Source organism: Leopardus geoffroyi, chromosome A1 (assembly GCF_018350155.1).
Source record: "Leopardus geoffroyi isolate Oge1 chromosome A1, O.geoffroyi_Oge1_pat1.0, whole genome shotgun sequence".
Taxonomy (NCBI): Eukaryota; Metazoa; Chordata; class Mammalia; order Carnivora; family Felidae; genus Leopardus; species Leopardus geoffroyi.
Window position 1 is genome coordinate 116,898,831 of NC_059326.1, and position 13,161 is coordinate 116,911,991.

The window sequence follows — 13,161 nt, forward strand, 5'->3', positions numbered from 1 at the left end:
ACTCTCCCTTGATCTCTGAACAAGCAAGGTAGCTTGCTTACTCCTCGCTGTTTGCCGGTTGCTGCAGCAGCCCCAGCCGGCTCCCAGATTGGTGACTTCAGCTTAAGTGACTATCCTCATTGGCTTCTTAATTCCCAAGGACTTTTTTTCTGAAAGGGAATTAAAGACTCTGCGTTGCTTTGGCAACAACTTTCATCCTCTGCCTAACTCTCCAGAATGAGAACATATCTATTAATACACTGGATAGACTGGGGAGTTGAGTTGCTCAATGCAAATTTTCTTCCAAGTGCAAAACAGCTTACCGGGCTTTGCTAGCCCGGTGCTGCGGTTACAGAGGAGCAAAGCCGAGAGCAGCAGTTCCAAGAATCTGTGGGCAGAAAAGTGAAGTATACCCGCAACAGGTGGCGGCTGCTGCAGAGAGTGAGCTTGCGAGACCGGATGGCGGTTGCGCACAGAAAGCTCATGCAGAACAGGCAAGTAGGGTCTCTTCTCTTTTTTGTGTGCATATCTATGGGAAGTGCAGCAACCATCCGCTACTCCGTGGCAGAAGAGATGGAGAGCGGTTCGTTTGTGGCTAATGTGGCTAAGGACCTGGGGCTGGAGGTAGGGAAGCTGGCTGCGCGCGGGGCGCGGCTGGTTTCCGACGGCAACAAAGTGCACTTCCGGCTCCACCGCAAGACAGGGGATCTGTTCGTGAAGGAGAAACTGGATAGGGAGTCACTCTGTGGCAAAGCTGACCCGTGTGTTCTGCATTTTGAAATAGTCTTGGTGGAGCCGCTGCAGTCCTTTCGTGTCGAGGTCAGGGTATTTGATATTAATGACAATGCCCCGATTTTCCTAAACAAGGAGCCGCTTTTAAAGATTCCGGAGAGTACTCCCTTGGGTTCACGTTTTCCTCTGCAGAGTGCCCAGGATCTGGATGTGGGCCTCAATGGTCTCCAAAACTACACCTTAAGCCCCAACACGTATTTTCACCTTCATACCCGCTTTCGCAGCCATGGGCCCAAATACGCTGAGCTGGTGCTGGATAAGCCCCTGGACAGAGAGGAGCAGCCTGAAGTCAACTTGACAATTACAGCGGTGGATGGCGGGTCCCCTCCCAAATCTGGCATCGCTCACATCCGTGTAGTCGTTCTGGACGTCAATGACCACGTGCCTCAGTTCTCCAGATTGGTGTACCGCGCTCAGGTACTAGAAAATAGTGCCAATGGTTCTTTGGTGGTCACTGTGAGTGCCACAGACCTGGATGAGGGCTCCAACAAGGATATAACTTATTCCTTAGCTCAAAACCCAGAAGCAATTCTCCAGACGTTTCAGATTGACTCGCAGACTGGGGATGTTCGACTAAGAGGGCCCCTAGATTTTGAAGCAATTGAAACATATGATATTGACATTCAAGCCACCGATGGAGGGGGCCTCTCTGCCCACAGCAAAGTCCTGGTGGAAGTGGTGGATGTTAATGACAATCCTCCTGAAGTGTCAATCTCCTCTGTGTCCAGCCCTCTCCCTGAGGACTCCCCATTAGAGACTGTAGTGGCCCTTTTCTCTATCCGAGACCGGGACATTCGAGTGGGAGGAAAAATCATCTGCTTCCTCAGAGAAGACCTTCCCTTTGCAGTCAAACCTACTTTCCGGAATTCTTACTCTCTGGTTACTGACAGAGTCTTGGATCGGGAAGAGGTCTCAGGCTACAATATCACCGTTGTTGCCATGGATACTGGGCCACCCAGTCTGTTCACAGAAACTGTGATTGAGGTGCTAATATCTGACATTAATGACAATCCCCCAATATTTCAGGAAGACTCATACATTTTGACTGTTCGAGAAAACAACAGCCCTGCAATTTTTATTGGCAAAGTTCATGCTGAGGATCTAGATTTGGGTGAGAATGCCCAAGTAACATATACTCTGCTTCCTCCAGAAAGTGGAGATTTATCAGTCTTTGCTTACATCTCCATAAATTCAGACAATGGGAAGCTCTATGCACTGAGAACCATGGATTATGAGGCCATTCAAAAATTTCAGTTTGTGGTAAAGGCAACTGATGGGGGCTTCCTGTCACTGAGTAGCCAGGTTACTGTCAGAGTGGTTGTTCTGGATGACAATGACAACCGCCCAATGATCTTGTACCCACTGCAGAATGGCACCTTGCCCTGCAATGACCTAGTGCCCAGGTCTGCAGAGGCAGGCTACCTGGTGACCAAGGTAGTGGCTGTGGACGGTGACTCAGGTCAGAATTCTTGGCTTTCATATCATCTCCTTAAGGCCACTGACACTGGGTTATTCTCTGTTCAACAACAAAATGGGGAAATCCGTACACTGCGGCAGATAGCTGAAAGAGACCCTGTGGTTCAGAAACTTACAATTCTTGTTCAGGATCATGGCCAACCAGCTCTTTCCACTACTGCCTCACTCAACATTTTGCTGGTAGATGGGTTTTCTGAGCCCTATCTACAGTTTCAGGATCCATCCAAGCATCCTACAAGGGTAAATCCATCCACTAAATATTTGGTCATTTCTCTGGCTGTGCTTTCCTTTCTCTTTCTCCTCTCTGTCACAGTGATCTTTGTTATACACATCTACCAGAAGGTTAAATATAGAGAAAAGTTCACAGTTCAAGAGCATTTCTATGATGACTCTAATTTCCCTAACAACTTGGTACAAGAAGGAGCCAATGGATCTTTATCTCAGCCATGTCCCTATGAAATGTGCTCGGCCACTGGCACTGGCAATAGTGAGTTTCGGTTCCTTAAGCGCTTTATGCCCAACTTCCCCTTCCCACATGGCACTGGAGAAGCAAAAACAGAGGCTGGCTCCAGTTTACCCCCAGATTCTGGTAGGAATAGGTCTCGGGGGTCGGAGGGCCATGGCCAAGTACCTGATGACTATATGTAGTTCTTGCTCATGAGCTATAAGTAATCATTATTCATGTGTCCTCTGGAAGTTCATTAGTTCTGGACCTGGAAATGCTTAGTTCCACAGAGATATCCTGTTATTTTGCCTTTAAATTGTTTTCTAGTAGACAGTTACGTATGCATGGGGAAGAAAACTAGCTTCTAGTTTTGATACATCAGGAAGCAGTTAGGTTTGAGAAACAGATATATAGCTTATCATTACTCAGAAATTTCTAGATTTTTATTCCTTAGTAAGTGGAGATCATCTTTGAATCATAAGGACACAAATGCCTGGTGAATGGTCCTCATAGATAATCAGGTAAAAGGAAAGGTAAGGAAAAAAAAAGAATTGACTTATTTGAGAATGTGAGTAAGGGTAGAAAGACTAAAGAGATTCAGTTCAGGAATGTTCTCCAAAATTAAGTTAGATGGGATTTCTTAATGGTCGTTTAGGCCTTAGGCAAGCGGAAACCTCTCTTTGTATACAGGTGTCTATCCCTTACTTATCAGAGAACAGTTATTTGAATGTGGAGAATAAAAGGTAGATGAGGGGAAAAAAATCAGTAAGGCTTATTGTCGTTAACAAATGCTATCAAAATAAAAGATATTAAAGGAAAAAGTGATAATACCAATTAAGTGGCCTTAAGAAAAGATACATTTTCAGATATTACCAGATTGGATTTTAGGCCATTTTCCCTTCTGAGGATTCTGAAGTGATGTCATGGAAACAGAAAAAAGGTACTTCCTAGCAAATCATTCATAAAATGAAATGGAATCATGAAAGAAGTTAGGCTTTTTTTTGATTATCATGGTTTTGCCTTCATAAGCTATTTTAATTTCTCTCATTCTAAAATTAAAAAAACCAATATTAAAATGTTAACATATTTCAATGATGCTAACCATACTACTAACTTGCCTTAAAAGTTTTTTTTTTAAGTTTGCTTTAATGACACTTTAATCATGTGCCTTATTTTATTTAAATGTGTGTAAATTCAGACCCATGAGGATATGTCCTGTACAGGAGAGCACAATATTTGTACCTGGATTTCTTAGGGTACAGAAGTATCTCTTAAAATACTTCTTAAATCATATTCATTGATATAAGCTTCATTCATAGAATTATGACTGACTCCGAATGGTACTATCTGGCTGTCTACCTGGTGACCAAGATATACTAAAATTTAGTAATAAGTTATTTTTAAAATGTTAGAAATGCTTAGGGCAGAACTGGTATAACCTATGTCTGCCTTCAGTATTTTCCTTACTATTTTGAGAATGGATAAATCAAATGTGGAATACCAATGAATTGTCTTTTTTATTAATATTAACTGTTTTCCATAAATCATGTTATAATCTGCTCATTTGGAGTAAAGGTCTTTCTTGAACAAAACATGGAATAGTGTTTCAGTATATTTAGGTTAGGATTGTTAAGGTATGCTGAAATCAGAGGCCTTAAGTGAGAAAGAAGATAGAATTCTTTTTTGGGTAAATAGTAATTAGTTAAAACATTATTAACTAAAAGCCTCTGGGTTAACTGCATTTGATTAAATAATTGTCATGGATTAACTGTATTTGATTACATTTCATGATATGACCATAATCAATGGCAAGACTCTGGCTTGATGGTAAGAATAAGGAAAGAAAATTGTATAGAATGGTGATTTTAAGACTTTGAATTTCATTTTTTTTAAGTTTATTTATTTATTTTGAGAGAGCGGACAGAGAGAAAGGGAGAGAGAGAGAATCTCAAGTAGGCTCCCCACCATTAGCACAATGCCTAACATGGGGCTCGAACTCATGAACTGTGAGATCATGACCTGAGCTGAAATCCAGAGTCCACGCTTAACTGACTGAGCCACCCAGGTGCCCCTAAGACTTTGAATTTCAAATAGTAAAGTTCACATACACAAATACACAAAATGGATGGAAAATGTAGATTTGTCAACTTTTTCTTTTTCCATGTATGGAAAAATAATTAAAACGAAACAAACACTATTAATTTGTAACATTATTTCACAAAGGAAATGGCATTTTAATGTAAAAATGATAATACAGTGATCCAATAAAGGAAACTGTCCTCTAAACTAAAAATGTCATTTTATGAAAAATGTATTATGCCATTATTGGGCTCATTTTTGCCTTAGACCAGTGAAACTTTTGCCATTGACTTCAGATTGACAACCACTGTGTTAATTGATGATCTGTCATTTTTATTCAGACTTCAAGTTTCTAAGAAAATTCCAATTGTACTTGATGATTAAAAACTAAAAACATCTCTGTATCAATTTGCTGAATGTGATGTGAGCCATTTGAATTTGGAGAGCACTCTATATACCAGCTGAGATTAAGTCAGATTTCCATCCGCAAATTAAAATAAAGAATGCAAATAATTAGGACAGTTACCTTCCCTCAAATGTCAAGTGACGTTATAACTATGTATTTAGTCAAAGACCTAATTCAAGTGCTTTAAAGTGCTCTTGTATAAAAAGGCCATGATAAATATTCAATTAAAAATATCTAATTTGGGCAAATTGCTTCAATAACCTATTTAACTTTGAAATATATATAGACTTACATTTATACTGGAAGTTTTAAGTTATAAGGAATTTAAGCCCTTTAGAAACTTTTTGTTATGAGATAATTTTAGACTTACAAAACCACATGAGTAGTATAAAGTTCCCTTCACCTAGCTTCCCTTAAATGTTAACATCTTACATAACCATTGCCAGTTATCAAAATTAAGAAATTAACCTTGGTACAATTCTATTAACTAAACTACAGACTTTACTTAGGTTTCGCCACTTTTTTCCCTAGTGTCCTTTTTCTTTTCAAGGATCCAATCCAAAATCCTACAACACATTTAATTATGTCTCCTTAGTTTCTACCATCCATGATAGTTTCTTAACCTTTCCTTGTCTTTCATGACCTCAAGACTTTTGAAGAGTACTAGTCAGTTATTTGTAAAAATGTTCCTCAACTTTTTTCAGTTTTATTGAGATATAATTGACATATAGTACTGTATATGTTAAAGGCATACAGGATAATGACTTGATTTACATGTATTGTGAAATGATTACCATAATAATTTTAGTTAACAAACATGTGCCTCAATTTGAGATTGTCTTTGTCTTCTGTAGATTATTTTCCTTTTAATTTTTTTAATGTTTATTATTTATTTTTGAGAGAGAGAGACAGAGTGTGAGTGGGGGAGGGGCAGACAGAGAAGGAGACACAGAATCCGAAGCAGGCTCCAGACTCTGAGCTGTCAGCGCAGAGGCCGATGCAGGGCTTGAACCCATGAACCATGAGATCATGAAATCATGACCTGAGCCAAAGTCGGACACTCAACCAACTAAGCCACCCAGGCACCCCATAGATTATTGATGCTATGCATTATTGGGAAGAATACTGCAGAAATGATATTGTATCCTTCTCAGTACATCATTATCAGGGGGTACATGATGTCAATGTGTCCTATTGACTGGTGACATTAATCTTTTAAAACAATTGTGGTTAAAAATAACACAAAATGTACCATGTTAAAGATTTTTAAGTGTACAGTTCAGTAGTGTTAAGGTGATATTAATCTCCAACACTTGCTTAATATAATATCTGTCAAGTTTCTCCAGTGTAAAGTTACTATTTCTCTCTTTGTAATTAATAAATACTTGGAGAGAGACGCTTTGAAACTATGCAAATATCATGTTTCTGCTTAAACTTTTGCCCATTAATTTTTGTATCCATTGCTGGATATTTCCTATGGCAATTAACACTGTGGCATTTGGATGGTAATTTTCTATTTCCCTGATTCCTTTTACACTAATTAATTGAAATTCTCCTATAAGGAAATCTTGTCATTTCTCCTCTATTTACTTATTATGTAGTCATTTCTTTATGTATAGTCTCATGGATATTTACCTTTTTATTTGGGTTATAATTCAATGTTATTATTATTTATTTTGTTGTTCAGGAAGTCTTTTTATCTGGGATGAAAAGCATATTTATAAGACTGGAATTATTCACATAGAACACATTTGGCCAAAATAAGTATTTCTTTGTAACTCTATATTCTGTATGATCTTAAACAAGTATAAGTTTCTTAAATCTTGTTAAAGTTTCTTCATAATGATGTTTTAACTTCAAATAAAAATTACATTAATTTGATTTAAAATTTCCATTACAGTTATAAAACTACTAAATAAACAGTAAACTATGAAAACTTTAAATTTTATTATGTGGGCATGTTTATATATTTATAAGCTATGTTTAATAGAGTTGTCAGTTAAGACATAGATTTATATGCTGAAATTAGACATACAGATATACAAGAAATGGAATTGGTCTGTCTGGTTCTATTTAATTCTCCTAAAAATAAGTAAATATATTGCTTTCTCTGCAATGTCTCTGTATTTTGCTGTTGTTGGTTTCTTTTTTTTAATGTTTTTTAAATTTATTTTTGAGACAGAGAGCATGAGAAGGGGAGGGGCAGAGAGAGAGAGGGAGACAGAGGATCTGAAGTGGGCTCTGCTCTGACAGCAATGAGCCCTATGTGGAGCTCGAACTCAGAAACCGCGAGATCATGACCTGAGCCGAAGTCAGACACTCAACCAGTGAGGCACCCAAGTGCCCGTGTTGGTTTCTATTTAAAGATGAATTTGTCTCCTTTGTGGAAGCAGAACTCATCCATGTAAGTCTCCTATATAAAGGCCTATTTTCTGTACAGTTGAATATCATAAAAGTATGCAACTAATCAGACACTCTTCAACCAAAAATTTGACTTCATTTACAATTTCTGTAACACTTAAAAAATATTACTAAAGTATTGGTTGTGTTTATATAACACTGAAATAAAATATTAAAAAGTAAAAATGACACAGTTTTCTCTTAAGCTGGTGAAGCAAGCTTATACTTCTGTGCACCATGCCCTGCTCGCATGAACACACAAAAAAATAGATAAAAATTAAAAATTAGAAAATGTGTAAAACAAAATGGAACAAACATAAAATAGTGAACAAGGATGAAGCCCTTATATTTCTGAGCTACAGGATGGGAAGCTGGCATTAGTTGTCATAAGTTTGGCTCTGATGGGCTATTGGGAGAAAAATGTTCTCCATGCAAGATGGAAAATAAAAGCTGGGGTCGCTGCTTAGAGCCAGAAGCTAAAATGGGTCTATCTTGCTCTTGAAAAAAAGGTTGAAAAACCACTGCCAAAAATTTCTGAAGTTATGACACACACAAATGGAAAGATATTCCACTCTCATGGATTGGAAGAAAAAATATTGTTAAAAGGTTCATACTACCCAAAGCAATCTATAGATTTAATGCAATCCCTATCAAAATACCAACAGCATTTTTCACAAAACTAGAACAAGTGATCCTAAAATTTGTGTGAAACCACAAAGGACCCCAGGTAGCCTAAACGATCTTGAAAATACAAAACAAAGCTGAAATTATCAAAATTCCAGATTTCAAGTTATACTACAAAGCTATAATAATCAAAACAGTATGATATTGGCACAGAAATAGACACATACATGAATAGAACAGGATGGGAAGCCCAGAAACAAACCCATGATTATATGGTCAGTTAAACAAAAGAGACAAGAATACACAATAGGAAAATGACAGTCCAACAAATGATGTTTGGAAAACTGGATGGCTACATGCAAAAGAATGAAACTGGATTACTCTCTTACACCATAAAGAAAAATAAACTCAAAATGGATTAAAGACCTAAATGTAAGACCTGAAATCATAAAAATCCAAGAAGAGAGCACATGCAGTAATTTCTCTGATATTGGCCATAGCAACATTTTTCTAGATATATCTCCCGTGGCAAAAGAAGTTAAAGCAAAAATAAATTATTGGGATTAGATCAAACTAAAAAGCTTCTGCACAGCAGAGGAAACAACGAAACTAATGGAAAACCAACTGAATGAAAGAAAGACATTTGCAAATGATGTATCCAATAAAGGGTTAGTATCCAAAATATATAAAGAATTTACACAACTCAACACCCCAAAAACAAATAATCCAATTAAAAAATAAGCAGAAGACATGAACAGATATTTCTCCAAAGAAGACATCCAGATGTCCAAAAGACTCATAAAAAGATGCTCAGCATTACTCATCATCAAGGAAACACAAGTCAAAACTACAATGAGATATCACTTCATACCTGTCAGAATGGTTAAAATCAAAAACATAGGAAACAAGTGTTGGCAAGGATGTGGAGAAAAAGGAATCCTCATGCACTCTTAGTGGGAATGCAAACTGGTGCAGCCACTGTGGAAAACAGCATGGAAGTTCCTCAAAAAATTAAAAATAGAACTACTCCATGATCCAGTAATCACACTACTGGGAATTTACCCAAAGAACACAAAAACACCAATTCAAAAGGATATATGCATCCCTATGTTTATGGCAGCATTATTTACAATAATTAGAAGCAGTCCAAGTGTCTGTCGATAGATGAATGGATAAAGAGGTGAAACACACACACACACTCACACACACACTTGAATTTATTCAGCCATATAAAGAATGAAATTTTGACATTTGCAACAACATGGATGGAGCTAGAGAGTATAATGCTAACCAAAATATGTCAGTCAGAGAAAGACAAATATGGTTTCATTCGTATATGGAATTTAAGAAACCAGTGAACGAAGGAAGAAAAAGAGAGACACAAACCAAGAAACAGACTCTTAACTATAGAGAACAAACTGATGGTTACCAGAGGGGAGGTCAGTGGGGGAATGGGTGAAATAGGAGACGGGAATTAAATAGTACACTTATCATGATGAGCACTCAGTAATGTATAGAATTGTTGAATCATTATATTGTATACCTGAGACTAATATAGCACTGTATGTTAACTATACTGGAATTAAGATTAATAACTTAATAAAAATTTAAAAAAGAAAGTCTCAGTAAAGAAATAAAAAATACAAAGAAGAACTAAATGGAAATTTTAGAACTGAAATATACAATAACTAAAATAAAAAGCTTAGTGGATAGGCTGAATAGTAGAATGGAGGAAATAGGCAAAAGAATCAGTTAATTGGCATACAGAACAATAGAAATTACCCAGTCTGAACAAGAAAGAAAATATACTTTAAAGTAAATGAACAGAATTTCAGAGATGTGTGGGAAAATAACAAAAGATCTAATATTTGTGTCATTGGAGGTATAGAAGGAAAGGAGAAGGAAGGTAGGACTAAAAAAGTATGCAAAGGGATAGACTGACAACTATCCATATTTGGCTAAAGACATATGCTTGGATATTTAAAAAGCTGAGCAAGGGGCAACTGGGTGGCTCAGTCAGTTAAGCCTTTGACTCTTGATCTCAACACAGGTCTTGATCTCAAGGTCATGAGTTCAAGCCCTGCATTAGGCTTCATGTTGGGCTCTGCGCTGGTCATGAAGCCTACTTAAAAAAAATTGAGACTCCAAACAGTAAAAAAACTAAGAAATCCACACCAAGACATGTTATAGTCAAACTTCTGAAAACTAAGACAAAAAGTCTTTAAAGCAGCTGGAAAAAGGACACTAAAAAATTACCTATAGGGGAAAACCAATTTGAATGATAGGGGGTTTCTCATCAGAAATGATGGAGGCCAGAAGCAAGTAGCACAATGTTTCTAGTGACTGAAAGAAAAGAACTGTCAACCCAATATCCCATACCCAGTTAAAAGATCCTTCAGGAATAAAGAGGACATCAAGACATTCTCAGGTGAAGGAAAACTGAGAGCTTTGTCATTAGCAGACTGACCCTAAAAGAATGGCTAAGAGAAGTTCTCTAAACAGAAAGGAAATAATTTAAAAGGGAACCGTGGGAAGTGCCTGGGTGGCTCAGTTGGTTAAGCGTCCAACTTTGGCTCAGGTCATGATCTAGGAGTCCATGTGTTTGAGCCCCACATTGGGCTCTGTGCTGACAGCTCAGAGCCTGGAGCCTGCTTTTAGATTCTGTGTCTCTGTCTCTCTCTGCCCCTCTCCTGCTCGCACTTGCCCTTTCTCACTCTTGCTCTCTCTCAAAAAATAAATAAACATTTAAAAAAATTTTTAAAAAGGAAACTTGGAACATCAGTAAACAATAAAGAACACAGTGAGTAAAAAATGGGTGAATACAATAGGCTTTCTTCTCCTCTTGAATTTCCTAAATTATGTTGAAACAAAAATGGCAACACTGCCTGATGTGGTTCTGAATGTATATAGAGGGAATAACTAACTATATTTCATTCAAACAGATGAAATGATATAAGTAGACTGTGAAAAGTTATCTATATATAATGTAATACCTAAAGCTGCCACTAAAAAGTCTTATAAAGCAATATACTCAGAAACACTCTAGATAAATCTAAATCAAATGTTTAAAAATGGTCAAGTAACCTACAGAAAGAGAAAAAGAAAACAGAAACAAACAAACAAACAGAAACCAAAAATTAAAATGGCAGACTTAAGCCCCTAGCATATGAATAATTACATTAAATGTAAGTGATGCAGCGGTACCTGGGTGGCTCAGTGGGTTAAGCGTCCGAATTCGGTTCAGGTCATGATCTCACCGTTCATGGGTTCGAGCCCTGCAGCGGGCTCTGTGCTGACAGCTCGGAGCCTGGAGCCTGTTTCAGATTCTTTGTCTCCCTCTCTCTCTGTCCCTCCCCTGCTCGCACTCTGTCACTCTCTCAAAAATAAACATTAAAAGATTTTTTTTTAATGTAAATGATCCAAACACACCAGTTAAAGACAGAAGTTGGCAGAATGGATTAAAATACATGACTTCAATATATACTGTCTATAATAAATTCACTTCAGATATAACAATACAGGTTAGTTGAAAGTTAAAGTATGGGAAAATATATATCATAAATATGTTAATAAAAGAAAGCAGGTGTGGCCATATTAATATCAGAAATTTCAGAGAAAGAAAATTATCAGAGGCAGAAAGGTACATGATATAGTGGTAAGAAAGTTCACTAAGAAGCCATAGTGATCCTAAATGCTCACGTGTGGAACAACAGAGCTGCAAAATATGTGAAGCAAAATTGATAGAACAGAAAGGAGAGACAGACAAATTCACAACTGTAGTTTGGAGACCTCAGCATTTCTCTCGGCCATTGACAGAAGTAGACAAACTCAGCAAGAACTCGACAACCAACTAACAGGATCTAATAGACATATATAGGACACTCTACCCAAGAAGAACAGAATTATACTCTTTCTAAGTGCTCACAGAACATGTACCAAAATAGTAGATTATATCCTGGACCATTAAATAAATCTTAACAAATTTAAAGTAATTATTATGATAGAGAAGGCACTCAGCAACCACAATAAAAGTAAACTAGAAATCACTAATAGAAGGATAAGATAAAACTATCCAAAACACTTCAAACCTAAATGATACACATATAAATAATGCACATATTAAGGAGGAAGTGCCAAGGGCAATTTTAAAGTGCATTGAACTGAATGAAAATGAAAATACAACATATCAGAATTTGTGGGGCACGGCTAAAATAGTGTTAGGAGGGAAATGTATAGTACTAAATGTAAACATTAAAACAGAGGAAAATTGGCGCCTGGGTGGCTCAGTCGGTTAAGCGTCCGACTTCAGCTCAGGTCACGATCTCGCGGTCCGCGAGTTCGAGCCCCACGTCGGGCTCTGGGCTAATGGCTCAGAGCCTGGAGCCTGCTTCCGATTCTGTGTCTCCCTCTCTCTCTGCCCCTCCCCCGTTCATGCTGTGTCTCTGTCTCAAAAATAAATAAACGTTAAAAAAAAAAAAAGACAGAGGAAAAGCCTCAAATCAATAGTCTAAGCCTACCCTCAAGAACCTAGACAAAGAAGAACAAAACAAATCCAAAGCAAGGAGATGGAAGTATATAATAATAAAAGCAGAAATCAATGAAATTCAAAACAGAAAAATAATAGAAACAATTAGTGAAGCAGAGAGCTTGTTCTTAGAGAAGTTCAAAGAAAAAGAGAAAACACAAAGTAATAATCCCAGGAATGAAACAGATCATTACCACAGACCTTGGAGATATCAAAAGGATTAAAAGGGAGGGGCGCCTGGGCGGCTCATTGGTTTAAGCTCAGGTCATGATCTCATGATTTGTGGGATCCAGCATGTGAATCAGGCTCTTTGCTGACAGAGTGGAGCCTGCTTGGCATTCTTTCTCCCTCTCTGCCACTCCCCTGAATGTGTTTTCTCTCTTTCTCTCTCTCTCTTTCTGTAAATAAACATTTAAAAAAGCTGATATTGTTAAC

The 13,161-nt window shown here is 37.5% G+C and overlaps 1 protein-coding gene across 1 annotated transcript; it reads left to right on the forward strand.

Annotated features, from left to right (window-relative positions):
• Nucleotides 1-226: 226 nt before the first annotated feature.
• On the forward strand, nucleotides 227-3,477 carry PCDHB1 (protocadherin beta 1). The gene has a single exon (XM_045484605.1). The coding sequence runs from the start codon at nucleotides 439-441 to the stop codon at nucleotides 2,893-2,895; it is 2,457 nt and encodes an 818-aa protein (XP_045340561.1). The 5' UTR covers nucleotides 227-438; the 3' UTR covers nucleotides 2,896-3,477.
• The last annotated feature ends 9,684 nt before the right edge of the window (nucleotides 3,478-13,161 follow it).

What these genes read in the sequence shown, in the direction of transcription:
- PCDHB1 (XM_045484605.1), top strand. Translation starts at nt 439, where the DNA reads ATGGCGGTTGCGCACAGAAAGCTCATGCAGAACAGGCAAGTAGGGTCT.